This window comes from Hemitrygon akajei, chromosome 8 (genome assembly GCF_048418815.1).
Source record: "Hemitrygon akajei chromosome 8, sHemAka1.3, whole genome shotgun sequence".
NCBI classification, from domain to species: domain Eukaryota; kingdom Metazoa; phylum Chordata; class Chondrichthyes; order Myliobatiformes; family Dasyatidae; genus Hemitrygon; species Hemitrygon akajei.
In genome coordinates, this window is record NC_133131.1 from 142,189,693 (window position 1) to 142,217,290 (window position 27,598).

At 37.5% G+C, this 27,598-nt stretch overlaps 1 protein-coding gene and 1 long non-coding RNA gene across 2 annotated transcripts in view; one reads left to right on the plus strand and one right to left on the minus strand.

The window, feature by feature from the left end:
- Window positions 1-1,344, plus strand: part of LOC140732320 (uncharacterized) — a 51,655-nt gene extending 50,311 nt beyond the window's left edge. Inside the window, exon 3 of the long non-coding RNA XR_012100043.1 lies at window positions 863-1,344. This is a non-coding gene — a long non-coding RNA (uncharacterized lncRNA). The remainder of the gene's footprint in view (window positions 1-862) is intronic.
- Window positions 1-27,598, minus strand: part of LOC140732318 (kinesin-1 heavy chain) — an 85,835-nt gene that overhangs the window by 3,950 nt on the left and 54,287 nt on the right. Inside the window, exons 12-26 of the mRNA XM_073054789.1 lie at window positions 27,403-27,575; window positions 26,123-26,191; window positions 25,375-25,581; window positions 24,949-25,092; window positions 22,458-22,643; window positions 21,472-21,589; window positions 20,047-20,108; window positions 19,815-19,924; window positions 19,187-19,288; window positions 18,848-18,908; window positions 18,666-18,737; window positions 12,805-12,909; window positions 11,769-11,985; window positions 9,857-9,995; window positions 1,559-1,626 (exon numbers count right to left, since the gene is read on the minus strand). Of these exons, the coding sequence (XP_072910890.1) occupies window positions 1,559-1,626; window positions 9,857-9,995; window positions 11,769-11,985; window positions 12,805-12,909; window positions 18,666-18,737; window positions 18,848-18,908; window positions 19,187-19,288; window positions 19,815-19,924; window positions 20,047-20,108; window positions 21,472-21,589; window positions 22,458-22,643; window positions 24,949-25,092; window positions 25,375-25,581; window positions 26,123-26,191; window positions 27,403-27,575 (1,833 nt within the window). The remainder of the gene's footprint in view (window positions 1-1,558; window positions 1,627-9,856; window positions 9,996-11,768; window positions 11,986-12,804; window positions 12,910-18,665; window positions 18,738-18,847; window positions 18,909-19,186; window positions 19,289-19,814; window positions 19,925-20,046; window positions 20,109-21,471; window positions 21,590-22,457; window positions 22,644-24,948; window positions 25,093-25,374; window positions 25,582-26,122; window positions 26,192-27,402; window positions 27,576-27,598) is intronic.

Genomic DNA, 27,598 nt, shown 5'->3' on the forward strand with positions numbered 1-27,598 from the left:
ATTGGGGAGCATGCCTTATGAGAACAGTTTGAGCGAACTCGGCCTTTTCTCCTTGGAACGACAGAGGATGAGAGGTGACTTGATAGAGGTGTACAAGATAATGAGAGGCATTGATCGTGTGGATAGTCAGAGGCTTTTCCCTAGGGCTGAAATGGCTAGCACGAGAGGACATAGTTTTAAGGTGCTTGGAAGTAGGTACAGAGGAGATGTCAGTGGTAAGTTTTTTACTCAGAGAGTGGTGAGTGCGTGGAATGGGCTGCCGGCGGCAGTGGTAGAGACGGAAACGATAGGGTCTTTTAAGAGACTGCTGGATGGCTAAATGGAGCTTAGAAAAATAGAGGGCTATGGGTAAAGCCTAGGTAGTTCTAAGGTAGGGACATGTTCGGCACAGCTTTGTGAGCCGAAGGGCCTGTATTGTGTTGTATGTTGGAATCATATGCAGCAGGTAAAATTATAACGATTTCTGGACAACACTCAAACTTACTGCAAACTACCTGAATGATGACAAATGGAACAGGAGAGATGATTTATGCATACAATTATGTAAGCCCATTGGACTACTGAATGCTTAAAAAATCCACAAGTAAAGTTAGAAGAGGTAACTTCTGCTTAAATCATCTCTAATTTCAGATACAGGAAGAGGGCAAACACAGGAAGGGAATTAACTACTAACACATCTGGAAAAAAAGTAATCACCTATTATCATTTATATCTCTTGGGCCATCTGCATGTTCCATGAATACACAAAAAGAGAAAATGCAACAACACTGTCAATAATGTCATTGATTTTTGGAATAATTTGCTTAGCAAGCAGTGAAAAGACTGATGATATTGCTTCACAATGATTTTTTTTTTGTTACAGGAGCTTCTCCAAAATATACTGTTCATAGCTGCTGGTAGAGATTTCCAAGGTGAAGCAGATAGAGAAACACTATCCCTTCTGATGCACGAGTCAATAATGAAAGATACTGGTTAACAGGATTTATGCCAGCTGCTTAAACTGGTTCACACCTACATTGCCAATATGATTTTACAAATACTAATGTTCAAATTCAGCCAAAATCAAGTTGTTCATATTTGCACTATCAATTAGAGCTGAACACTCTATAATATTTGATCTTGTAATACAAAAGTAATAAGTTACCTTGTTACAGAGCAGTTTACCAATAGATTAAAAATACATGATTGTTTATTCAAATTGTATGTTGAAAATTTGAATACTGTATATATTCTTCACTAACAATTAATCCACGAGTTTCTGTAGATGCCGTATAAAGATGTGGAAAAATTATAATTCAAGAAACACAGCAACACTGTACTCACATCATTTCTAAATGCAATTAAAAGGACAGTTATTTACATCAAAAACTTTCGACCTGAATCATTCACTCTATTCCTTTCTACAGATGCTGTCTGACCAGCTGAGCACTTCCAATATTTTCATTCCTGACTACAATATTTTCCTTATTCTGAACATAATTAACATTCTATTGGAAATATTTAAAATAATCTCTTACATTTTATTGTCTATGATTAACTCAGCACAAAGATGACTTACCTTTAACAGTTGAAGGCAAGAAGCTAATATCTCCAATTTCAGCATTATTAGCCATCCCTCCAGGGACACTAAAATATAAAGTTAAGTTCTTGTTTAGTACACTTCTGGACATTCAAACAAATTCTGTATGATTATGCTTTGGAAGAAAGATCTAAACATGCAATATTAAGTCTCCATTTGAATGACTGAAGAATTTAGCTGGTCAGAGGTTTGTAATAAAAGCAAAACAATGATTTACAAGCATGGTGCTCATAGTTTGAAAGATTTCAATCATTGCAAGTTGAACTTTAGGCATATTACTATGCAGCCAGGCCTTTTTCCACATTTCTGCTCAAGTAGCTGTAACTACCCACTATCATAGACCACTTCCCTTTTGATAGCCTCAGATCCTTCCAGAGGCAACATCACATCACACTATGATACCACCCACCACTGCTTCAAGTCAGAAAGTATGCATCCTTGCACAGATGTTGCAGTGCCTGTTGATTGTTACATTGATTGATTGTTGTTCTTGCAAACTCTCCTTTCAGTTTGATGAGCATCAACTTTAGGTGCCAAACAAAAAGATGGAGGAACTCAGGTCAGGCAGCAACTGTGGAGGGGAATGTTCAGACATCTTGGGTCAAGACCCATTATCTGGATACCAATCCTTTTCCCTCCACAGAGTTTGTTGCTTCAGGTTCCAGAATCTGTAGTCTCATGCCTCCATTCTCCTTAGGCATCCTGAATTTCACTTTTCCCAAATACTTAGACCATAAGACATAGGAGCAGAATTAGGCCATCTGGCCTATCGAGTCTGCTCTGCCATTCAATCATGGCTGATCCTTTTTTTCTCCTCTATCTCCTTCTCAACCCCAGTTCCCGGCCTTGTCCCTGTAACCTTTGATGCCATGTCCAATCAAGAACTTATCGAGCTCTGCCTTAAATACACCCAAAGACCTGGCCTCCACTGCTGCATGTGGCAACAAATTTACCACTCTTTGGCTAAAGAAATTCCTCTGCATCTGTTTTGAAAGGGTGCCCCTCTATCCTGAGGCTATGCCTTCTTATCCTAGATTCTCCCACCATGGGAATCATCCTTTCCACATCGACTCTGTCTAGGCCGTTCAACATTCGAAAGGTTTCAATGAGATCCCCCCCCCCCCCCCCCCGCCATCCTTCTGAATTCCTGCAAGTACAGACCCAGAGCCATCAAATGTTCCTCGTATAACCCTTTCATTCCTGGAATCATCCTTGTGAACCTCCTCTGAACCCTCTCCAATGCCAGCACATCTTTTCTAAGATGAGGAGCCCAAAACTGTTCACAATACTCAAGGTGAGGCCTCACCAATGCCTTATAAAGCTTCAGCAATACATCCTTGCTCATTTATTCTAGACCTCCTGAAATGAATGCTAACATGGCCTTTGCCTTCCTCACAACCTGCAAGTTAACCTTCAGGGTGTTCTGCACAAGGACTCCCAAGTCCCTCTGCATCTCACATTTCTGGATTTTCTCCCCATTTAGAAAATAGTCTGCACACTTATTTCTACTACCTAAGTGCATGCCCATGCATTTTCCAACACTGTATTTCATTTGCCATTTTTTTGCCCTTTCTCCTAACCTGTCAAAGTCCTTCTGCATCCTACCCGTTTTGTCAACCCTACCTGCCCCTCCACCAATCTTCATGTCATGTACAAACCTGGCAACAAAGCCATCTATTCCATCATCTAAGTCATTTATATACAGCATAAAAAGAAGCGGTCCCAACACCAACCCCTCCAGAACACCACTAATCACTGGCAGCCAACCTGAAAAGGATCCTTTTATTCCCACTCGCTGCCTCCTACAAATCAGCCAATGCTCTAACCATGTTAGTATCTTTCCTGTAATACTATGGACTCTTAACTTGGTAAGCATCTCATGTGTGCACCTTGCCAAAGGCCTTCTGAAAATCCAAATATACAACATCCACTGCATCCCCTTTATCTATCCTATTTGTAATCTTCTCAAAGAATTCCAACAGGTTTGTCAGGCAAGAATTTTCCTGAAGGAAACCATGCTGACTTTGTACTACCTTGTCCTGTGTCACCAACTACTCCATCACCTCATCCTTAACAACTGACTCTTAACATCATCCCAACCACTGAGGTCAGGCTAACTGGTCTATCATTTCCTTCCTACTGCCTTCCTTTCTTAAAGAGTGGAGTAACATTTGCAATTTTCCAGTCCTCTGGCACCATACCAGAGTCCAAAGATTTTTGAAAGATCATTTCTAATACCACAATTTCTAATGCTACAATTTCTAATGTTATCTCTTTCAGAACCCTAAGGTGCAGATCCTCTGGTCTGGGTGACTTATGTACCTTTAGGTCTTTCAGCTTTTTGAGCAGCTTTTCTCTTGTAACAGTAACTGCAGCCACCTCTTCCTTCACACAATACATCAAGCATACTGCTAGTACACTCCACATATACTCCCGACACTAATTCATCATGCTACTTTGATCAATCATTTCCTACCTACAAGTACTCAGCTGAGTCAGATTTAATAAGACCACACTGGCTATCCTTGATTAGTCATTAACAAATTAAAGCTACTGAATTTAGGTGGCTTGTCTCAAGTTTCCTAGTTAATCTTTCATGTTTCTGAAATGGTGTACAAGGGAGCAACCCACCAGTACTGCAATAATTTGTATGGTATATTAGTTTCTATGATGTTTTTTTCTGGTCAGGTAGAAAACTGGGATCAAAAGAAAACAAAAAAAGCAAAGATAGATTTTTTCAACTAAACTAAAAAGTGTTAACCTTATGAAAAAAATGTTTACAGAGCCACACCAAAGATCAAAACCCCAGTAATTAGTGAATATTTAATTCAAGAAATTTTAAGTGTTTTAAACTATTATTAGTCTTTTAACCATTCTCACCAAAACAAACATTGCTATCTTCTTCAGAGAAGAAAGAAAAGCAAATCAACCCACACAAAATATTTTGAAAACTGTAATTGCAGCTTTCCAGCTAGGATAAAAGGCTAATGAGCATCATAACACACACAAGAAGCACCAAATTAATATGGTTGCTATTAGTAACATTTCTTTGCCTGTTCTTTTCACAAAATAACAATTTTAAAACTTCCTACAATAGTAGCTAGTTTATATTGAAGTCAAAGTAAATACATGTCACCATATACAACCCTGAGACTAATTTTCTTGTGGGCATACTCAATAAATCTGTAATGGAATAATAGCCATTATAAAATCAATGAAAGACTGCACAAATCTGGGCATTCAACCAGCGTGCAAAAGCCAACAAACTATGCAAATACAAAAATAATAATAATGGCATTAAGTATGAGAACATGAGATGAAGAGTCCTTGAAAGTGAATCCACAGGCTGTGGGAACAATTTCAATAATGGGGCAAGTGAAGTTGAGTGAAATTATCCCCTTTGGTTCAAGAGCCTGATAGTTGAGGGGTAATAACTGTTTCTGAACCTGATGGTGCGAGTCCTGAGACTCTGGTACCACCTTCCTGATGGCAGCAGTGAGAAGAGAGCATGCCCTGAGTGGTGCAAATCCCTGATAATGGATGCTGCTCTCTTGCGACAACACTTCATGTTGATGTGCTCAATGGTGAGAGGGACTTTACCCATTCAAGGGCATTGGTATTTCCATTCAGCCAGTCAGAAAACAAAAAAACACGTGTTGACAACTTTCAAACTACTTTGCCAATCTTAAGCAATTTTGAACATGCTTTAATGTGGCAATATACAAGGTACAGCTCAGAAATGTCCTTAGCACAACTTTCTCACAAGTAGGTCAGCAGAATGGCAAAATATTTCCTTGTTCATATTTGTGAAATATTTTCTTGTTCATATTTATCAAATTGTGGCATGTTAGCATTGTGGTTAGTACAACACTTTAACAGTACCAGCAGTCTGCTGCCTGAAAGGAGTATGCATGTTCTCTCTATGACTGCATAGGTTTCCTCCCAAACCAAAGACATACTGGTTAGTAGGTTCAAGCAACACACACAAAATGCTGGTGGAACACAGCAGGCCAGGCAGCATCTATAGGAAGAAGTACAGTTGACGTTTCAGGCCGAGACCCTTCATCAGGACTAAATGAAAGAAGAGATAGTAAGAGATTTTGTGTGTGTTGCTTGAATTTCCAGCATCTGCAGATTTTCTCATTTTTGGTCAGTAGGTTAATGGGTCACTGTAAATTTATCAATGATTAGGCTAGGGTTAAATCAGGAGTTGCTGGGCAATGCAGCTTGAAGGGATAGAAAGGCCTATTCTGTGCTGTATCTCAATAAATAAATAAAATCAAACTGTTTAAGATAAGATCAAAAAGGCTTTGAAAGTTGAAAGCAGAACTCAAAACACATTACTAAAGTTTTCACTTCCGACATAAACCTCAAACAAATCTGAAGAGCATTTTCGTTTGAGGTTTCTATCAAATCCAGAAGCTGAATTTTAGACAAACTTCCTATTCAATCTCAAGTCAGCCGCAAGACCTAATGATATTTCCTCACTCCGCAATACAATTTAAGTTCAGAATCAGGTTTAATGTCACTGGCATATGATATGTTGTGAAATTTGTTGTTTTATGGCAGCAGTACATTGCAATACATTATTAAAATTCAATTAAAGTACACACAAAAAGAAATAGTGTAAAAAGAGGGGGGGAAAAAGTTGTTCCTGAAACAGCTGAGTGTCTCTCTTCAGGTTCCTGCATCTCCTCCTTGATGATAGCAATGAGATGAGGGCATTTCTTGAGTGATGGGTTCCTTAATTATTGATGTCATCTTTTAAAGGTGTCCTGGATGCTGGGGAGTCCTGTGCCCATGATGAAACAGGTTGAATTTACATTTTTCTGCAGCTTTTTCCAATACTGTGCAGTGACCCCTTCATATTAGATGGTGACTCAAACAGTTAGAATGGCACATCTGTAAAAATTTGTGAGTGGCTTTCGTGACATACCAGGTCTCCCCAAACTCCTAATGAAATATAGCTGCTGTCATGCCTTCTTTGTAATTGCCCAGGATAGATCTTCAGAGATGTTGACACACAGGAATTTTAAACTGCTCACCATATCCACTGCTGATCCCTCGATGAGGACTGGATGTGTTCCCTTGACTTCCCTTTCCTGAAGCTCACCCTGCTGTTCTTGGGCGCTGGTATGATTGTCGCCCTTTTGAACCAGGTGGGAACTTCCGGCTGCAGCAATGAGAAATTGAAGATGTCGGGTCCTCTGGTTTCCTCCCAGATCCCAAAGATTTATCAGGTAGGATATTTGGTCATTGTACTTTAACCCTACCCTAAACACAGGATAATCAGGTTTGTCAGGGGTTACTGAGCTGCATGCCTCGAAAAGGCGGAAGGACCTACTCCCCACTATCTCTAAATATATAAATGGTCCTGTACACTCCTGCCAGTTGGTTGACACAGGTTTTCAAATCCCTATCAGGGTTCCATCAGAGCATGATGCCTTAAGGTCAACCTCTTCTAAGATTTTCTGATGTCGGCCTCTGAGACAGATCACTGGGTCACCAGATGCTGCAGCGATTTGCACAGGTGTTCTATTCTCCCTTTCAAAGTGGGCATAGAAGGCATTAAGCTCATCTAAGGGTGAAGGATCACAGCCATTAATGATGTTAAGTTTCACTTTGTAGGAACTAAGGCCTGCAAACCCTGCCAGAGGTGACATACATCAGATTCCACCTCTAACCTCAATCGGAATTGTTTTTTCACCCTTAAAATAGCCTTCCATAGGTCGTACCAGGACTTCTTGTACAATTCTGGATTACTAGTCTTGAATGCTACAGATCTAGCCCTCAGCAGATACAAATGTCCTGACTTTTGTTTTGTGTATTTCTGGTATGATCTTGAAGGCATACTCATCCAGAGATCTTGATGAAGTTGGTGATAAATGCTGCATATTCATTCAAACTCAAAGATGAACCTCTGAATATTGTCCAGTCCACCGACTCAAAGCAGTCCTGTAAGTGCTCCACCACCTCCTTTGACCATAACTTCTTGATCCTCACCACTGGTGCTGCATCCTTTAGTCTCTGCCTTTACATTGGGAGTAGAAGTACAGTCAGGTGATCAGACTTTCCGAAGTGTGGGTGTGGGATGGCACAGTAAACGTTCTTGATGGTGAAATAACAGTGGTTAAGTGTATTGGCTCCTCTGGTTTCCAGGTGATATCCTGGTGGGTGGCTGCTCGGAGACTTCAAACTGGCCTGGTTGAAATCAACCGCGATCATAGGGAAGGCATCAGGGTGTGCAGGTCGTGCCTACTGATTACAATGCTCAGCTCCTGCAGTGCCTGCCTGATGTTAGCCTGAGATGGAACGTACACTGCTATCAGGATGATGGCAGAAAACTCCATTACCAGATAAAATGGACAATACTTGACCGTTAAAATAATCCAAGTTGGGTGAGCAGGTCTAAGGCAGGACTGGCATATTTGTGCACCACGATGAGTTAATTGTAAAACATACTCCACCTCCTCTGGCTTTAAGAGAATAAATCTGCAGTGTTGTGTCCAAAATAGTAGGAATAGCCATGTTTCTGTGAAGTACACAGCAGTCCCCAATGTCTTTCTGGTTCAGCAATTTTGCTCTAAGATCTTCAGTTTTATTCACCAGCAGGATAGTTGTGAGGGTCTAAAGCAGTGATTCCCAACCGTTTTTTGGCCACAACCCCTTTAGGAGCTCTTCTCAGGTTCCAGGGCCCCCCTTTTAAACAGGGATACAACACAAACAGATAGACAGAAAATCATTTATTATTGAACATCAAGAAAACTTGAACATTCTGACATACTGGACAAAACTTAAAAAAAGACTATGAAATTAAACATCTATCAGGCCTAATGCGATCCCTTGAGCTTGGTGCTTTTCTGCAAGTTTCATGATATCGGGCTTCAAATTAGACAATGACAGTCGGAAGTCACCTCTTGTTGCGATATCAATTCTGTTCCTGGATTTTGTCAAGGAAATTACCTTGCAGAATCTGCTCTCAACCAAATATGTTGAGGGAAAGGTAATAAAAAAAATCTTTGGGCTTTTTCCCACAGTGTTGTAAACTTATTCGACAGATCACTCTTGATCCAAAAATCTTTTTGAAACTGACTGAACTGATGACGTGCAGTTATATCACTCTGAAGATCAATCAAACTCTCTTGAATTTCTGCCTCAACTTAGGTGGGTTGTACTTCAAATGGATTCAAAATCCAATCCGGGATACTAAGGTTTAACAGGTCATTAAATCTTTCTTGAATATCCTAGTGTATCTGACTCCACTGGAGGTTGCTGCTTAGGTATTTCATCAGTACAGTTACCAGGGCCCCCATAAACACTTGGGGCTCCCCTTCTCACAGTTTTCAGTCAGTGGCCTCCTTCAAATGGGCCCCTAAGGGGGCAAGAATGGCTGGTCTAAAGCCTCTGTGTTTCAATGGTATCTGTAATCCAGCACGGCATTGTGTCCCCACTTCCATTTTCTTACTGATCAACTTATTTGATTAGCCTTCATCTTTATTTTGTATTTATTGTATTAAGCACTATGAATATCAAAGGTGCTTTGAATTAGTCATTTTCATTACCCAGTTACAGCAGTGGCAAAAGATGACAATGCCAAAGGAGATGCAAGTACATTCATTAATTACAATGTGAAAAGAAAAACAATTAAAGCAGCAATGTCCTGTAAAATTTGGAAAAAAAATTAGAAAATGGTTATATGTACACAGATAATTAGCTTGCAGAGTTATGAGACAAGGGAGTAGGTTAAACGGTCACTGTAAATTGTCCTGTGATTAGACTAGTGTTAAATAAGTGGATTGTTGGGCGGCACATCTCATTGGGCTGGAAGGACCTGTTTCATGCTGTATTAAAGTTCAAAGTACATTATCAATGTATACATTACACAACCTTGAGATTCATCACTTAACAGGCAGCCATGAAAAATTAAAAAAACACCCAATGTGCAAAGAGAATTTTTTTTAAAAATCAAGCGAATAATACAAACTCTGATTAAATGTGCTGTGTGGTGGTGTAGTGGCATCTGCATCAGACTTTGAGGTGAGTGGTCCCAGGTTTGAATCTGACCGCTCCTTACATGCTTTCCAACCGTGCTGGGTTGAGTGTTGAACTAGCAACTCAGTCTCGTAAACAAAAAAAAAACACAGAAAAATGCTAAAGAAAATTCAAGGTTGCTGCCCAATGAACAGAAAGGAACAACTAAATAAATAGAAAAACAAGATTACTTAAGTGAGATAACTATTTTGGAATTTACAGAGCAATTTTTCACTAGATACACACATCTTATCTGATTTTACACCGCCGCCACCTCCACGTACTGCAACTGCTTGACTGTTATGGAAGAATCCACCTCCTCCACGAATTGCACTTGGATGAGTTGGAGATGCCATGGGGGGTTGACCAGGACGGATGGGTTTAGCTAGAGAGAAATAAAAACAATTTAAACCTTACTTGAAGACCAAACAATAATTTTGCACTTGCTACCTACGTTTATAATGCAAGAAACCAATTATCCATTGGATCCAAACTCGCTGTCATTCTCTTCCTTTCTTCCCAGTAGATGCAACTTATTCCCTTTCACATGCCAATCAACTTGACAGTCCAGTGCCCTCTTGTATTTGACGAATTCTGACTATACCCATCGATACCTCCCACAAAGTATAAACACCAATTACGGTGGCCTGATAACCTTTTCGGATGTGGAGGAAACCAGAATGCAAATTTGCATGTGCATTATGTATAATTAAAGAAGGCCTAGAGCAAGCTTGCCTTCATTTGCAGACTTCTTGACTTGTGTGCAATTGTACAAATACCTCAGATAGGCCATATCTATAGTATACTGTACTATTCCGGTCACCGTATTACAGGAAGGATATGGAGGCTTTAGAACTTTGTAGATGATGTTCACCATGATGTTGGCTGAATTAAAGAGTACTAGCTAAAAGGAGGGCTTGGACAAGTTTGGATTGCTTTCTTTGGAGCTTCTGAAGCCCGGGCGGTGGTGACCTGATCGAAGTATATAAATTTGCAGGAGGTATCGACGGGGATAGTCAGAAGCTGTCAAATACAAGAGGGCACAGAATTGTCAAATAGTGTCAATGGAGTAAAGCTTTAAGGTAAAAGGGGCAAGTTTAAGGAGATTTACATGTATTTTAAGCACATAGAGTGGTAGGTGCCAGCAACATGCTGTCAGGGTAGCAGTGAGAGAAGATACAACAGAAAGGTTTAAAAGGCATTTTGACAGGGACTGGACACATAAGTAATTTAAGGATTATAGATAATATACAACTACATATGCACTTTAAATAGGCATTATGTTCTGCACAGACACTGTATGCCAAAAGGGCCTTTTCTATAATGACTATCCCCCAGCACCTTCCCAATTTGGTCTCATACAACTTTATCTCAGCAGAGCTTTGCATGGTGGGAATTGGCAGATTGCATTGCAAATCAGCAAATTCAGAGCTTTCCATGTTTGTCAATGAATGTGGGGAAAACCAGGATGTGGTTCCAATTCAACAAGCAAACAGAACCTTTGGCATTTGCCAACAAGATGCAATTTCATTCTCTGAATCAATGGGATTTTGGTTTGATCAGAACTGATGGGGGGGGGGGGGGAGGGAACCAATAATATCTGGCTCCAACATGACTTGAAATGGGAAATAAAATTAAGATATTTAAGCATGAAGAGTGCTAATGATGTCAAATATCCAGCATTACATCAAATATTTAGCATCCAATTGATCCCCTTTCATAAAAGCTAAAAGGGATTGCACATGTAAATTTACAGTCTGATTGCACTTCAATGTAACAAACTATTTCCAGTCTACAAAAATAGTTCTTCCTCAATCATAAATAATAGGACCACAGTTCAACTTATTCAAAAGGAAAAAAGCAAAAAGAGAAAACTGTAGACATTGAAAACACACAGATGCCTTTATTCCTTCCTCTTCTGTGGAAGAGATCACTCTGTACTAGTTCCAGAACTCCAGCAAGATGCCACTAATGAACACTTGCATTAGTTACAATCTTCTTTTAGTTTCAGGAAAATTTGTTGAGATCCACAGATATTGCCTTATCCAAGTACTTACTGCATATCTTAATATTTTAAGATTAAAGAGATCAAATCATGACTAGATTATGTGTAAATAGTAATACCAGCTCGACACTACCGTTAAATTTCTAAACGTACCAATCTGTGCAGAGTGTACTCTCCTTGCAATGTTCTTTGCTCGCACAGCTTCCTTGATGCGATCTACTTCCTGCTGGTAGCGTTTGCGATCTCGAGCTGCATTCTCTTTCGCTTCCTTTAACGCAGACTCCAAAGCCTTGACCCTTTCAGCTGTAGCTCTGAGGCGTTTCTCCAATTTTGGAAGTTCACAACGAAGGTCTGCATTATCTCGTACCAACTGAAGTATAACAACATTAAAATTAGAAACTATGATGAGATTTCATCAGGACTTCATAAAATTGCAATTTAAACGTAATGAATTGAACAATACCAATCTCTATGAAAAAGATTATACAATATTTAAATAGACTGAATTTGCATTCTCTCATCTATGTATAAAACACCAGTGATCTGCAAGAATATCAATGACTGTTAATGTCTTCATATATATAGGAAATACTTCGTGGGTCAACACGAGTGTTAGAATTCTGGAAGTTAAAATAGGAATAACAGCAGTTCAGTATAAAAGAATGCCCATTGACCATTTTAGGCATTTTTTAATTTATAAATAAATAATAGAAAAAGCGTTTATGATGATTTCTGCTTGATGATTGTAAGCTTGCACACTATTTGACAGAATAGTCCTGTAACTGGGAAAAAAAAAATTCTGCCGCTTTTAAACTGCTAAGATCAAAGCAAAATCGCTACCAGTAAATTTTATCTTCCAAGTCAGTAACAACAGATTATACAAACCTGCACAGCTCTGAATGGTTTTCTAATCTGAAGATTTATCCACTATAACAAAACTATAAGTAAATTCAGGACAACAAAGATCCAATTGCTTTGACACAGTGCTGCTAATTTTGCTCATCTGTGGACTAGATCAAAGCTTTGTTTAAAAGGGCTGCATAAATTCTTGGGATGCTTTGAAAGCAAAGCTCAAATCCTTTTGAATTTGCATTTGTTGAAAACAGAACTTGTGTGTGCTTATTTAGATGTTATCGAAACAAATAACAAATATGAATAAGCTGATTGGAAACTAATGCTTCTGATGTACCTGTTTGTGAACCTTAGTGAGCTGTTCAAGATTGTTCTCAAGAAAGGAGATCTTTTGTTTCTGTGCAGCACTACCACCAGTATCATCAGAATCCATTTCAGCACTCTAGGGATACAAAATACACAAAGATTGACAAAATCAGATATTTAAACAGATTGCATACAAACTTTCATCACAGTAAAACTGTTTCAATGAATTATTTGACAAAATAGTGCTGGCATACAGCTAGTATAGAACAGCCCAGGACTCTCCAAGCTCACAATATTATACTGAGCTACTGTGCTAACAACACCCATTTCCTTCTGGCTGCACATGGCCCTCCATACTCAAGTGCTGATCTAGCAGCCTGTTAAATGTCTTTACCACTACTCCTAGCAACATATTCGGGGTAGCCAGCACTATGTAAAAACATTGTCACACACACCTCCTTTGAACTTTACCCCCCTCATCTTAAATGCATTCCCCCTAGTATTAGACAGTTTAACCTTGGGGAAAAGTCTCCAGATGTCTCCTCTATCTATGCCTCATGATTTTATAAACTTCTATCAGGCCTCCCCTGTAATGAGGCAATCAGTATTGAATGCAATATTCCAGATATGTCCTAACTAGAGTTTTATAAAGGTGCATCATAACTACCCTACTCCTGAACCATGCCAAATGCCTTTGTTACCACCTCACTGACTTGTGTGACCACAGGGAACTATGGACTTAGACCCCAAGATACATTAATACAGCTAAAGGTCATGTGATTAACTGTGTACTTTCCCTTCATCTTCCAATCTCACCTGCCATTTATCCATCCATAATCATAATGAATCTACACTAGCCACAATATAACCAATGTGTGTCATCTGCAAACTTACTAACCAACCCATCCACATTTTCAGTCATTTACATACAATCACGAAACAGCAAACATCTCAGTATGGATCCCTGCACAACATCAATATTCTAGCCAAAATAAAATCCACTGCCCACTACCATCTGGATTCAGAATTGGCCTGCTTTTAGAAGACAAACTGGCATGCCGCTCCATGCATTTGAGCCTACCATAAGGGATCTTGTTGAATACCTTACCAAAATTCACGTAGACAAGATCTACAACTCTAATCTTCAATCATCACCGTCACTTCCTTGAAAAACTCAATTAAGTTAATAATGAATTATCTATTTTGCACATTTTCCAAATGTTCATAAATCCTATACCTACGAATCCTCTCCAATATCTTCCCTGCTACTGATATAAGACTCACCAGTCCATAATTTCCAGTATTATCCCCATTTCTCTTCTTGAACAAAGGAACCTCAGTTACCTGACAGTCTTCAGGGACCTCACCTGTGACTAAAGACTTCATCAGCAATTACTAGTGTTACATTCCTACAAAGAGTACCAAACAAGGCCCATTCTTCAAATGCTTATGCCTTTATTCTCTCCTTGGGATCTGCTTACTTGTTATTTTTGCCAATCAGAATCCAGAGAATTTCAGTTAATTGGGCCATCAGTTAATCGGGATAACGCTAAAAAACTAACCAAAAATATAGCTGGAATTCCTTTTATTTATTTGGGACACCATGCTGCTTAATTCAGACAGGAGACTGGACTGAACAGTTTCTAACTAGTATTAGTTGCATGCATTTTGTGGCATTAGATACTACACCTTGCTTAGAGAAAACGGTTTTTAAAATGGTATCAGTCGTGCGTGGTTGTGTTATGTTATCTATTTGGGTTGGCAGATGCTTATTCAAAAAGTAATTTTTGGTCATTTTGATTTTTATTTTGACTTGAAAAAATTTTTAAGATGCCACAAAACGATTTGAATTTGCTGAAAAAAATTACCATATTGGAACAAATTAAAAGCCATCCGCCTAACGCCACTCATCAGCTGGCAGTGATAACTGGATTTTGTGCAATTGATTTCTACAATGCTGATGAAGCGGACCTATTTTTATTGTGCCAAGCTGGACGGTTCCCTTTTCTACAAACATGCAACACTATCAGGTTCAAAGAAAGCAATGGATTGCATAACTATTGTGTTATTCAAATATGTCAGGATCTGATAAAAGGAAATTGTTGGTTTTTGGGGAAAGCATTAAGCCTCGATGCTTTAAGAGGCTAAGGATGGATAGTTTGCCAATCTGTACTAGGTATCTGTATTGACTTTGTTCATTTACAAATAATCAAAAGAACACAGCAGTGTACATTTCTTTCTTCTTTCTTTCCACAAACCATTAGACTTTTAAATTCACATGTCTGTACATTGCAACAAAGTCATAACACAGGTTGTGGGATGGATGTAAGATGTAAATAAATTCTAATTCTAAATTCTAATGAATTCCTCCATCAATTACTATTAGGAACTAATACAGTTTTATAGAACTGTAGTAGCACTGGTAATGTTATAATTTATTCTATATTTCATTTAAACAATGTGTTACTCAGTTAGAGTATTAGTGTGTCTTTTCTATACCTTCTGAACTATTTTCATGAAACTTTGCCTAATTGGGACAGTCGCTCAATTGGGCCAAAAAGTACTGGTCCCAATTAACTTGAGTCCACTGTATTGTAATTTCCCCCACTGTAAATGCTCACTTTACAACTTTACTCTTTGGATTTCTCCATAATTTGAAACATCTGTCATAAGCCCCTCCTAACAAGTTTGCTTATCAAACTACCAACCTTACAGTCCTTTATTTAATTATTATCAACTTTCTTATTTCTAAATAAAAGAGCCTTAGTTTTTCCTCTATAGTGTGATTACACCTGCTCAAATCTAGTATCAGACTTATGAACACCTTATATGACAGACTTCTGGGGTCCAGCTGACCAAACACACAATTAGTTTGGCAGCATTCTCACTGAGGATCTAACCATCTTCCAATCACTAGCTGTAGTTTAGAGATTGCTGATAAAAACTGTAATTAAGGACAAAGGTGAAGTATTTACATTATAAAATGGAAACATGGAATACCAAATACTGGCTGAATTATTGAACTAGTCCAGTGATTCAGAGTTCTAGGTTAATACATAACACATTTGGGATTAAATACATACATTGATTTCAGGTCAAGACCCCCGATTCACTCAGTGCTTTTTGAAAAGGGTAATTAAGTGCATAGCCACTTACTGAAAAAGCATTACATTTCAAATTAGGAAAGTATTGTTAAATTTATATCGCATACTGGAATAATGTGCATGGAGTTGGCCTCCTTATTTAAGAAAGAGCATACACGCCAGTTAAAAGGAAATTCACTAGCCTTATTCCTGGAATGAGAGGGCTGCCCTATCACTAGAAATCAGGTCCATATTCTTTGGAGTTTAGAAGAACAGAAACAACATCTTATTGAAGCATACAAAACTGAGGTCACTTAATAGGGTAGATGTCAAGGTGTTTCCAAATGAGGGGCCGAGGTTACAAAATATAAAACTGAAGTGCATAGGAATCTTCTCTCACAAAGGGTGGCCAATCTTTTGAATTCTCTAACCTATAAGGAAGTGGTGGTTAGATCATTGTGGTGTTTAAGAGGAAGCTGATGATTATTTGGAAGATCCAGGAATTGAGGTTACGGTGAGCTGGCAAAGAGATTATGCTTGATGAAATAACATTGAATGGTAAAGCAGGCCAGAAAGACCAAATCACCTAACTCTTGCTACCATTTTCTTATAGACACTGCCACTTCAATCCTACACTAACATTTGACTGGTTTCTGAAGTGCCCTTGCAAGCTATATCAAATGGTGAATAGCTTCTCAGCGTGTGCCACAACCACCTTTTGTAAATACTGTTTCCTTTAAAAACACTCAGAAAATGAGCAGATTACATGTTAAATTACATGGTGTCACAAACATTGACAAAATGTGAGCAATTAATCCACCCACTAACCTTGGAATAATCCAAGTATCATACAATTCATCCAAAACAAAATTAACTACACGGCACATTATAAATTAGATTAACATCGCCATAAATAGAAAACATTCCTCAGGTACAAATCATTGTATACAAAAAGGGAAATAGGCAATTATTATTGAACTGTATTTTAAAACATTGAAAGTAAAGCACATTCATAATTCACAAACTGTAAATGTGGTGCAATTGCAAATTTAAGAGTTTTAGCTTTTAAAAGCTTCAGTCATCTTGACTAACAGCTTACACATGACCTCCAGTGGTTCCAAATGTCTACTGCAGCAGCTGTCTAAGATCTCCAGAGAAGTTCAAAGTACGTTTATCAAAGTAATGTATGATATCATATATAACCATACAACCCTGAGATATCGTTTATGACTGTCTGGATAAGCACAGCTCCAAAGCCATAGTTAAGTTTGCTGATGACATCACTGTCATTGGCCAAATCAAAAGTGGTGACGAATCAGCATATAGGAAGAAAATTGAGTGGTGCCACAACGGTCCTGTCCTTAGCTCCAGTGTGGGAGAAAAACCTGTGTGCAAGCGAACTTTTCAGCAACGAATATATACCAATAACAAGAGGAAAACTATTTCCTGGCTCACTTGAGGGCTTTGGCTTGGACTCCATTCTGACTGCATTTTCTAATAGGTGAGGAGGGCAGGATTGTTCCAGTTCAGTGGAAATGTAAATTTTAAAAACAGACTTTTTTTTGGGATCCTGACATTGTCTGAGATACCATTTATTACCCATCAAAACTGCACCATGAAAGTGGTAGTGAACCCCTGGTATCGTTCCAGGCCTTCTGGTGAAAGTGGTGCATGGTAAGGAAGTCTAGGATTTAGATCCAGCAATGACCAGCGAGATAGTTCTAAGTAAAGAGTAGTGTGCAACTCCGATGTGGAACTGCAAGTACACTCTTCTCCTTCTTGGTGGGTAATGTCATGGATTTGGGAAGTGTTTTCAAGAGTAGCCTAAGTGAGTTATAACTGCAGCCATGATGCATCTGTCTAGGGGGTTGGATATGATGCCAATAAAATGAGCTGTTTTCTCATGAGCTTCTGGTAATTATTAGACCTACATTTTTCCAGCTTTTGTCTAGATGGTGGAAATATTCTTGTGCTTCAGGAGACAAATTTTGAGCTACAGAAGATCAGGCCTCTTGCCTGCTCTTTTTAGACAGTATTATTGTAGCTAGATCAGCTGACTTGTCAAAGATAATTCCTAAAAAATAGGGATTCAGCTTTGGTAATTACATTGAATCTCAAGGATAACTGGTTAGATGCTTTTGCATTACATTTTTTTGCCTGGCAACTTTTGTGACAGGATGTTACTTGCTAAATTGTGTCCATAACTTGAGTTTATTTGCTCAGTTATACGTAGAATTCTACTTCCAACATTAGGATGAAAGGAAGGGTGGTTATTGATGAAGCAGCTGAAGATGCCTGGACCTAGGAGGCACTTAATGTCCTGGAGCTGAGGCAACTGATGAACAACTACAATCATCTTCCTTTTGTGCAAAGTACAACTACAGCCACTGGAGTGGTTCCCCTTTAAAACTATTTATTTCTGTTTTGACAGGGTGTATATTTAATAAACCATAACTATACTTTGTGGGATCTTCCTTTTTTGCATCAGCATACAAAATGGTAACTGTTACTCAAGACTAACATATTAAATATTTAATTAACTCTAAAAATTTAGAGTACCCTGAATTTATAATAAAGTAACACAAACACAGAATATGCTAGGTCAAGCAGTATGTGTAGGGGGAAGAGACAACGTCAATATTTCAGATGGAAGTTTGACCTACTAAACACTGCCACCATTTTCTGCTTTTTGGATTGCAAATACATGTAGAATTTTGTTCTAAACACTGTCAATAAAGTTTCTAGTAAACACGCTTCAGTAAGTTATTGATACAGATATTGCCTTGAGATAAGATAGCAATTTGCATACCTTTTTGACTCTAGTTGCCAAGTCTTGAACAAACAGCTTTCTAAGATTATGGAGTGTCTGGAGTTCCTTTGCCTAAAAAAAAAATGAGAATACAACAATCCATTAGTGCATAATAATTTTATTGGACAAATCAAAATTAAAAATCTGTAAGACCCAAAAAGAAAATCCTTAATTTCATTTACCACTGTCTCTTCTAGTCCTTTGAGGTCCTGCCTTGCTTGCTCTCGACGATCTTGCATAATGCTAAAAGCAGTACAATGTTTTATTTAGAATAGATATGATCACACAAGTATTGACATTTTACCTGGACTTTCAAATACCAAGTTCATTCCTGTTTCTGTAAATAGATAAGCAATTGCAATTTTTGGTGCTAGTACTATAATAAGCATTGTCCTATAAATTCACATAATAATTTAGTACCATTAGAGTTGTAACTTCTAAGAATACTACAGTCTGTTTTGCAAATTCAGTTGTCTTGTCATTGACAGATGTATAACTAATCCATCCACCCCATTACTTACGTTAATTCATGTAATTTACGACTTTTCTCCTGATCCACAGTTTTTAGCTTTTCATGTTCTAAATGTAGTCGCTCCTGCTCCAGCAACATTTTCTGATTTTGGCTGCATCAAAGTGGAAAGAAATTGAATTCACTTTACTTAAATCAGTGGACACTTATTAATTTGTCTGATAAATTTATATCCCCTCCCCACTTGTGTAACACTAACAGAAATTAAAAATTTGCAAGGAAATAGTTATATTGATAATTAGCAGTTAACATTTAAAATCTCATCCAACTGTATCTTTTGGGTATCAAGGTTTCAATCAATTATCTTCATGTACCACTATACTTTTTTTTATTAAAATAAAGATGAAAGCATAGATGGGTAACATTTATCGAGCACGACTCATGAGTTTAAATGCTTTGGGCTGGCATCAACCCGGGAGGCAAAGGCAACTTTAACGTTGTTAAAAATGCACTGCATATTTGTCTCAAAAATAAGTTTTTATTTGTGAGAAACTTACCAACAAATACCATGGATTAGGAAATCATTTTAAAGAAATTTTAAACATACAAAAATCTTCCTATCACAACTGTTTATTAATTTACTGTGCATTAGAAACAGTGATATAACTTGTGAAACATACTCTTGAAGATCAGTGATGAGTTTCTCCTTCTTTTCAATCTCATCCCTTAAACAGCTGATCTGTTTTTGGTGCGCCTCACGGTGGCTCTGCATTTGTTGCTCTACAGCTTGCTATAATGCACAAATAAGTACGTATTAATGTTATACAGAAGTCTGATCCTGAAAAATGAACTAAAACTAAAAGATTGTTTTACAGGACTTAAAAAAAAAAAAATTAGTTTCAGTGGTGTTACCTTCACTTCAATTGCAGTTTGTACTTTGTTCAAGTGTTCCTTTTCCATTTCATGTACTTTTTCTACAGATTCATAATAAATACCATAAATATCATTCCAAAATTTCAACATTATCTAGTTTACAAGGTGAATTTATCAAGATTTCTTAAAAAATTAATCACATAAACTATGAAACCAAGATAAACTTTCCCCAAACTGAAGAACAGAATTCAGTGAAAATTTCTGGCCTATTTCACATTGCAATGAAGTAAACAATTCCCTGGAAAACCAACTCGAAGTACATTTTGTTAAGTCAAATGGCCTGGGGTAGGTAGAACATACACACTAAATGATAGTAAATGTTGATGAACAGTGCCTAGGGGTTCAAGTCCACAGTTCAATGGTCAATGAGGTAAATAGTACACTTACCTTCATACATCAGAGCATAGAATATAGGAATCAGGATATTATTTTACAGCTTTACAAAATGGTGGTTAAGCTGCATTTGCAGTATTATGATGGTTCTGGTCACTCAAAGGAAGGATGTGGGTCTAGATTCATAGGGATGTTGCCTAGATTGGAGGATTATTTATGGGGGAAAATTGGATTGGCTGGGCTTGTTTTCCTTGGAGCAAAGGAGGCCAAAGGATGAATTGAAGGATGAAGTTTGAGGAGATTTGGTGTGTCACCAAAGACTCTCACAAATTTCTACAGGTGTACCATGAGAGCATTCTAACAGGTGCACCACCATCTGGTGCGGAGGGGCCACTGTGCAGGATCAAAAAAAGCCGCAGAAAGTTATAAACTCAGCCATCCACATCATGGACATCAGCCTCCCCAGCATTGAGCACACCTTCTAAAGGTAATGCCTCCAAAATGTGGCATCCATCATTAAGGACCCCATCACCCAGGAAGTGCCCTCTTGTCATTGCTACCATTGAGGTGCTAGTACAGGAGCCTGATGAAGCACACTGTTTCAGGAACAGGTTCTTCCCCTCTGCCATAAGGTTCCGGCATGGACAATTAAACCATGCACCGCATCTCATTTTTTTTTCCTTCTTTGCACTACACATTTACATTTTATATATTTCTGGTTGTAACTTACTGGCTTTTATTATTGGGTATTTCATTATACTGCCGCCACAAAACAAATTTCATGATATTTGCCAATGATATTAAATCTAATTCTGAATCTATGGAATTCTCTTTGGAGGTTCAGTCAATGAGTTTATTCAAAGCCGTGATCACTAGATTTCTTGACATTAATAGAATCAAGGGAATTTTAGACTGTAAAACTATTCAAAATTAATGAGCATTAATTATAGATCCAAAGTTCCTACATTAAAACATTAGCTCCACAGTTAAACCCAAAATCCATTTTGCTAGAAAAAAAGATATGAATTCTGCTTCTGGAAGAAACCTGAAAGCTGTGAATTTCGCACATACCTTGTGCTTGAAGCTTGACCAAATCTTCATTTAGTGAATCAACAGACTCTTCTAGATGTCTCTTTTTATGCTCAACATTTTGCAGATATTCTGTGAGTGACTTGATCTTTGCCTCGTGCTAGGATCATTAACAAAACAAATGTTTCACTATACCATTGAAAGACCAGACGCAGCAAACTGTCTCCCAACTACCCATATAATCAGCTAATGCAGGTCCTAATCTTGACTTCATCACCCTCCTCAGAACACACAGCTCTGGAATGGAAGCAAGTCATTCTTAATCCTGAGGAACTCACTACAAGAATGGAGTAGCATTCACAAAAGTATGCAAGTTTTCCCTGAAGTCTCTAAGGTGACAGATACCATTGTCTGAACTTGGGTGTGGCTAAATTTATGTAGGTTTCAACCTAAGATACATTATAAAAACATGGAAAACTAAGCTTATTCCCCACCCCACACCCCTCCCCATCATTTCCTGTCACTGAACATCAATACAAGCTTTTAAAGAACACATTTGACTTGCACTTTCATTATCTGAGAAAAAAGTGAGAGAAAAACAAACTTATGAGTAAGTTTACATCAACTTATCAATCACAGCATCAACTGACAAGAGAATCAAATGTGACATGTTTATGCTACAATTCTATTTTGTGATGATTATAGTTTAAATTTCATGCAAAAGCAGAAAACAATGACAAATGCACACTGAATACACTAACTATAATTGTTTTATTAAAATACTTCCTTACAGGATAGCTACTTTCTAAATGATATGTCCTCTCATTGGTAAGTCTGAGAGAGTCAACTACTTTCCATTATATAAACAAAGTGATCAGACTCAATGCTCAAATTATTGATCAAGCTAAAACAGAGGGATTTGATAAATTCTACAAAAGTGCCTTCTCTAAACATCCCTTTGAATAGAAATGATCCCTTGTAAGATAACTAAAATTAACCAGCCAGTCTTGAGTTAGTCCATCAATTACCTGAGAGATGCGAAGTTGACAAGCTGCCAGTTCCTTTTCATTCTCTTCTAACTTCTGGTTACTCTCAACTTGCGTACTCTCTAACTGCTTGCAGCGTTTTACCATGGTCTTAACTTCAGATTTCATTTTACTAATGTATAGCCGTGCTACTGTAAATTCCTCATCCAGAAGGCCACTTCCTTCAGGCTGTGGAGAAATAAATTTACATTCATGTACTTTGTTATAATGTCATCACTGCTCCCAGATAAACAAATGTAAATTAATGTGATATGTAAATAATCAGCAATTTGTGACTCAAGTTTTCAAGATAACATTTGTATATAAAAGTTTTATCATTCATTCTGTTGGGAGGAAAGACTACACACTACCTGACTTGTACGGTATTTCCATGCAAGATAAGATTTTAATGCTCTCCAAAAAAAGAATCAAAATATGAATTAGTCACCTGTTAAAGAGATGATAGAGTACAGTTTAAAGGATATCTTTACCATGCTGGGTTGAAGGGTGAAAAAGGAAGGGAACGGAATTCCACAAACCAGGAACAAGAGAAAATCTGCAGATGCTGGAAATCTGAGCAGCACACACAAACTGCTGGAGAAACTCAGCAGGCCAGGCAGCATTTAGCAAAAGAGTACAATCAACGTTTCGGGCCAAAATATTGACTGTACTCTCCTAGATGCTGCCTGGCCTGCTGAGTTCCTCCAGCATTTTGTGTGTGTTGCTCAGAACTCAGGATCTCGGCTGCTACGATGATGAAGTATCCCAAAAAAAACTGGAGTGCAAAGATCAGGAAGGATTATAGGATTTTAGTGTGACAATTGCTTAGAGATTGAGGATATTACCAAGTAGCAAAACCATCTTCTAGAGCTTTTTAACAACATGCTGTGTTGAACCTGATTGACAACTTACCATTTACAAGGCACCTATTCTTCTGAGGATTATGTCATTCAGTCCCTCTATCTCCTGTAGCAATCAACTACTTCAAAGCTGATCTGCACTGGAATTCCACTTTTCCAAAATTACCTGACGTAAATCAGTGTGAGTACTAAAATTTTGACTGTGCCTAGTCATGCAAATTGCAACATCACTCTTAATTAATTGCCCTAATTCTACCATCATGCCCTCTTGTCCCAACTTCCCTCCCAAGACAAATAATCTTTGAATCTAATATTTCTGAACTCAGATGCAAAAAATACATGGAGTTTATATGACATGTCCCAGAATTTAATCTCTCATGGTATTGCAGGATTTTCTGGAGAATCTGCATTGTACTCCCATGGGAATATGATGAGAGCCTGTATAGCAGCTGTATGCCAGGTTGATTAGAAGTTGAAGAAATAGCATGGCTTGGTATGGCAACTGCTCTACCCACGACAGCAAGAAACATATGTAAGACAGTATTTCCACCAGACCTCTGTATACAAGTGGTAATAATAAAACTTAGCTATACAACATCTCAGCATACATTTAGAATAGTTGTTCAGTGCAGATAGTTTTCTTTGACAGAACTAAATGATGTCGATATCTAATGCTCACTAGGAATAATCTTCACCTAATTCAGCCAACATCTGGAACTGGAAATTCTGCCCCTAAATATGCTGTCCACACAATTTCAACTACTATTCCATCAACTCAAAACAGAAATAAGCACTTTTCGCTACATGATGGGAATGAAATGATATCTGGAAGGCTGCTTACATCTAAAGCTTGTAAACTGATTGGTTTTTTTGGTCCTTGCATTGTTCTGCTTTGAAAAGCTTTAAGATTCATTCACACATTTCAAACTTCAACTAGTTTCTAATAGATTATATTTTGGTTTTAGTGTTCAAGTAAATTTAAGACCTTTTGGTTAATCTGAAGGATAACAAAATTGTAATAGTAAACTTTTTTTAGTAACCCATTTTTGGTGCCATTGCCCAATAGCAAATTATGCCAAGATTCTTAACTAACAGAAGAGTATTAATGGGGGAATTTGAACTTTGAACATATACTGCAATCTTCAACTTCTCATTCTATTAGAGTAATTCAGAGATCAGTAGTATGTTAGCTCACAGGCTCATTTATCTCAATGTTAAAAAAAAACTATTATCAAACAAAACAAATGCTGAGGGAATTGTGCACTTTATCAACCAAAACTTAGTACTACAAAAATCTCAACTACCCAATTTAGAAAACTAAATACTTAACAGATCAGGCCACATCTGTAGGGAATGAAATAAAATTATGGTTTCAGGCCAAATACCCTTTTATCAGAATAGGTCTGAACCAAAATGTTAACTGTTTCTGACCTGGTAAGTATTCCCAGTATTTTCTGCTTTTATTTTAGAAACATTGGGAGCTAGGGATTGTAGAGCTTTGAATGTCAGCACAGCAGTAACATTTTATTCTCAAATTCTTAAGGCAATGAAAAACTGACTCGCAGATAACCATTAGGAAGCCTTTGGCCAACAGTCACTATCTGAAAAATCAACTTTCCAGATTGTGTTCCTACCTTAACATCATTGTTTCCAACTGCAATTCCAATTTCTGCAAGATCCTTTAACAATGATGTCATCATTTCAGTCACTCGTTTTTTCTGATGATTGGTCATCTCCTTCAGTTTTTGCAACTCAGCATCAAGTGATGTCAATGTTGCCTGCAATAGCATAATTAGTCCAATATGAAAACAGTACACTTAAAATACAAAATGAACTAAGGAAACTAAAAAAATTTAAGCTAAGCCAACCAAGAATGAACAAAAGGTTTTAATTAGTGTGGCGGCTACTTAAACCAGGAGAAATACCCTACCACACAGCATTAAAGTTTTATGATAATTATTTAGCATAGAATTTTCATTTTTATAGCACACCATATTTCAAGCTACCAGTCCAGGTTTTTATGTAACTTCAGAAACATTGCACCTACAGCAAATTCTTACCGATTTTTGACCGAGTTCATCATTCAGTAACTCAAATTCCCTTGTTTTGTCCTCTACTTCTTGTGATTTCTGGTCATAGTTCACTGCAAGTTCTTCCAAGGCTTGCAATACTTCTTTCACTTCCTCTTTGGAGGCATCATTCTCAGCCTGCAGACGATTCAGCTCTGATTGCATGTTATCTTGATCTCGCCTGGTGGATGCCAGAAGCTGTGTAATGACCACCACAGAATTTTTTTAAAAAATGTATATGTACAACCTGCTCCAATCTACAAAAGTTACATGGCTTCAAAGATTCAAGATGTTGAAAATCAATGACTGCAATACTCAAGATATTTTAGTCCAAAGATATATACAGTTTCTCATTAGTCAGATACATTTAAAATTTCCCAATAACTTAATATACTTATGTGCCATTATACCATAGCAATTAAGAAGTCCCCAGTACAAGTTCTGATTTGTTCCCGTTTTGTCAGCAAAAGAGTAGAGTAGTAGTATTATAGTAGTAGCACAAATAGCCTAGATGACCCAGACAGGAAGCAGAAAATATACTGAAACTTCAGAATCACCAGTTATATGCATGGGGCTCTGTTTAAAAAAAAAATGCTGTGTTGTGTTCCATGATTGAATAGCTTCAGAATTATTAACTGCCTTTTGGAGATTTTAAAGAGAAGGTAATCAGCAAAAATATCAATGCTCAAGAAACAAGCAGTGCCCATCTTTCAACTATGTAATTATGGTTCAAACTTACTTCTTCTTGATCCAACATTTGCTGCTTAAGTTTTTCCACCAGCTGGCTCTGCTGGTTGATCTCTTCATCCTACAATCAGAATTATAGAAATATTCTGCATTTAGTGATTTATCAGCAAGGCTAACATAACTAAATATTTCCTTGTACACTCTGAAATATTATGTCAATATTGCATGCTCATGAAAGGCTACAGGTGAAATGTTAACGATTTCGCACCATAGATACTGTCTGACTAATTGAATCTTTTCAGCATTTTTGTTTTAATTTCTGATTTCCAACCATTGTAATTATCCTGGCTTCTAAGAACTGAACAAAGTAAACGAGCTTTCATGAGCCAGTTTTGTTTCATGTGTTTTTGGTATATAAACAGGAGATGAATGAAATTCAAAATTACCAAAGAGACAGGGAAAATTATACTGAAAATAATATAGATACAGAACCAGAATGGATGATTATTTGATATTGTCTTCAACGGAGACTCCAAGAGAGCATAAATGGAAAATGATGTGCTTTTCCCCAAGTATATGCTGGGTTTCAATGGAATAACTTAATAGGCCACAGATGGTATTTAGCGTGAGAATAGGATGGAAAATTAATCTGACAGGTTTAGGATCCCCTAGCCAATTGAACAAAGGTTTCTGCAAAATAGTCACCTAACCCTGCATTTGGTTTGCACAAATGAAAGACTATATTCAAGACTACAGTGTGCTAAATTGGAAGACAAATAAACCTCAGCTTTGTGTGGAAAGAATATATTTTTTCTTATTCTACTACAGTTAATATTGACTTCATTTAATCATCTTCTCATAAGTGAACATCATGACATTCATTTTATGCATGCGATAGATGTCAACACTTTAGAATACTCAATCACTTGTCAATCCAAACTCCCAAACTAAATTTAAATACTGCTTTTCCCTTTGAATTATATTATCTCCTGCACCAGACTCCACATTAAACTTGCTTTACAATTAGCTGATACTATCAAAAATAATCTAATTTTACAATTATTAATCTTAATACTGAATGGATGGATGAAAATAAGTTGAGCAACCAGCTTAAAAGTCAGACCTTTTAACACCTATAGTGCAAAGGCCAATTCCATATCAAAGTCAGTTACAGAATAGATGTTAAAAGAATTTGAGATTTTCCATTGGAAGGTTGAAGGAATAATTCAAATACAGAAAGGTTAATTTCACAGTAAAAAAAGATTACTTAAGTTGGATGCTTCTCCGTGCCACTGATAAGGGATGAAAATTGCAAATTGGCCTAATATATACCTTATCATCAAGTTGCTTGTACAGTTTAGAGATTTCTGAATCCATCTTCAGTTTTTCAGCATCAGTGAGTTTGACAGTAGGAGATTCCTCTATTTTGTCATTAGTGAGAACAATCTCAAGTGCTTCTTTGTTTTTCTCTTTGTCATACTGTTCTTCTAGAGGTACAGTCTCACCTTTAGTAAATAACATCAAGCAT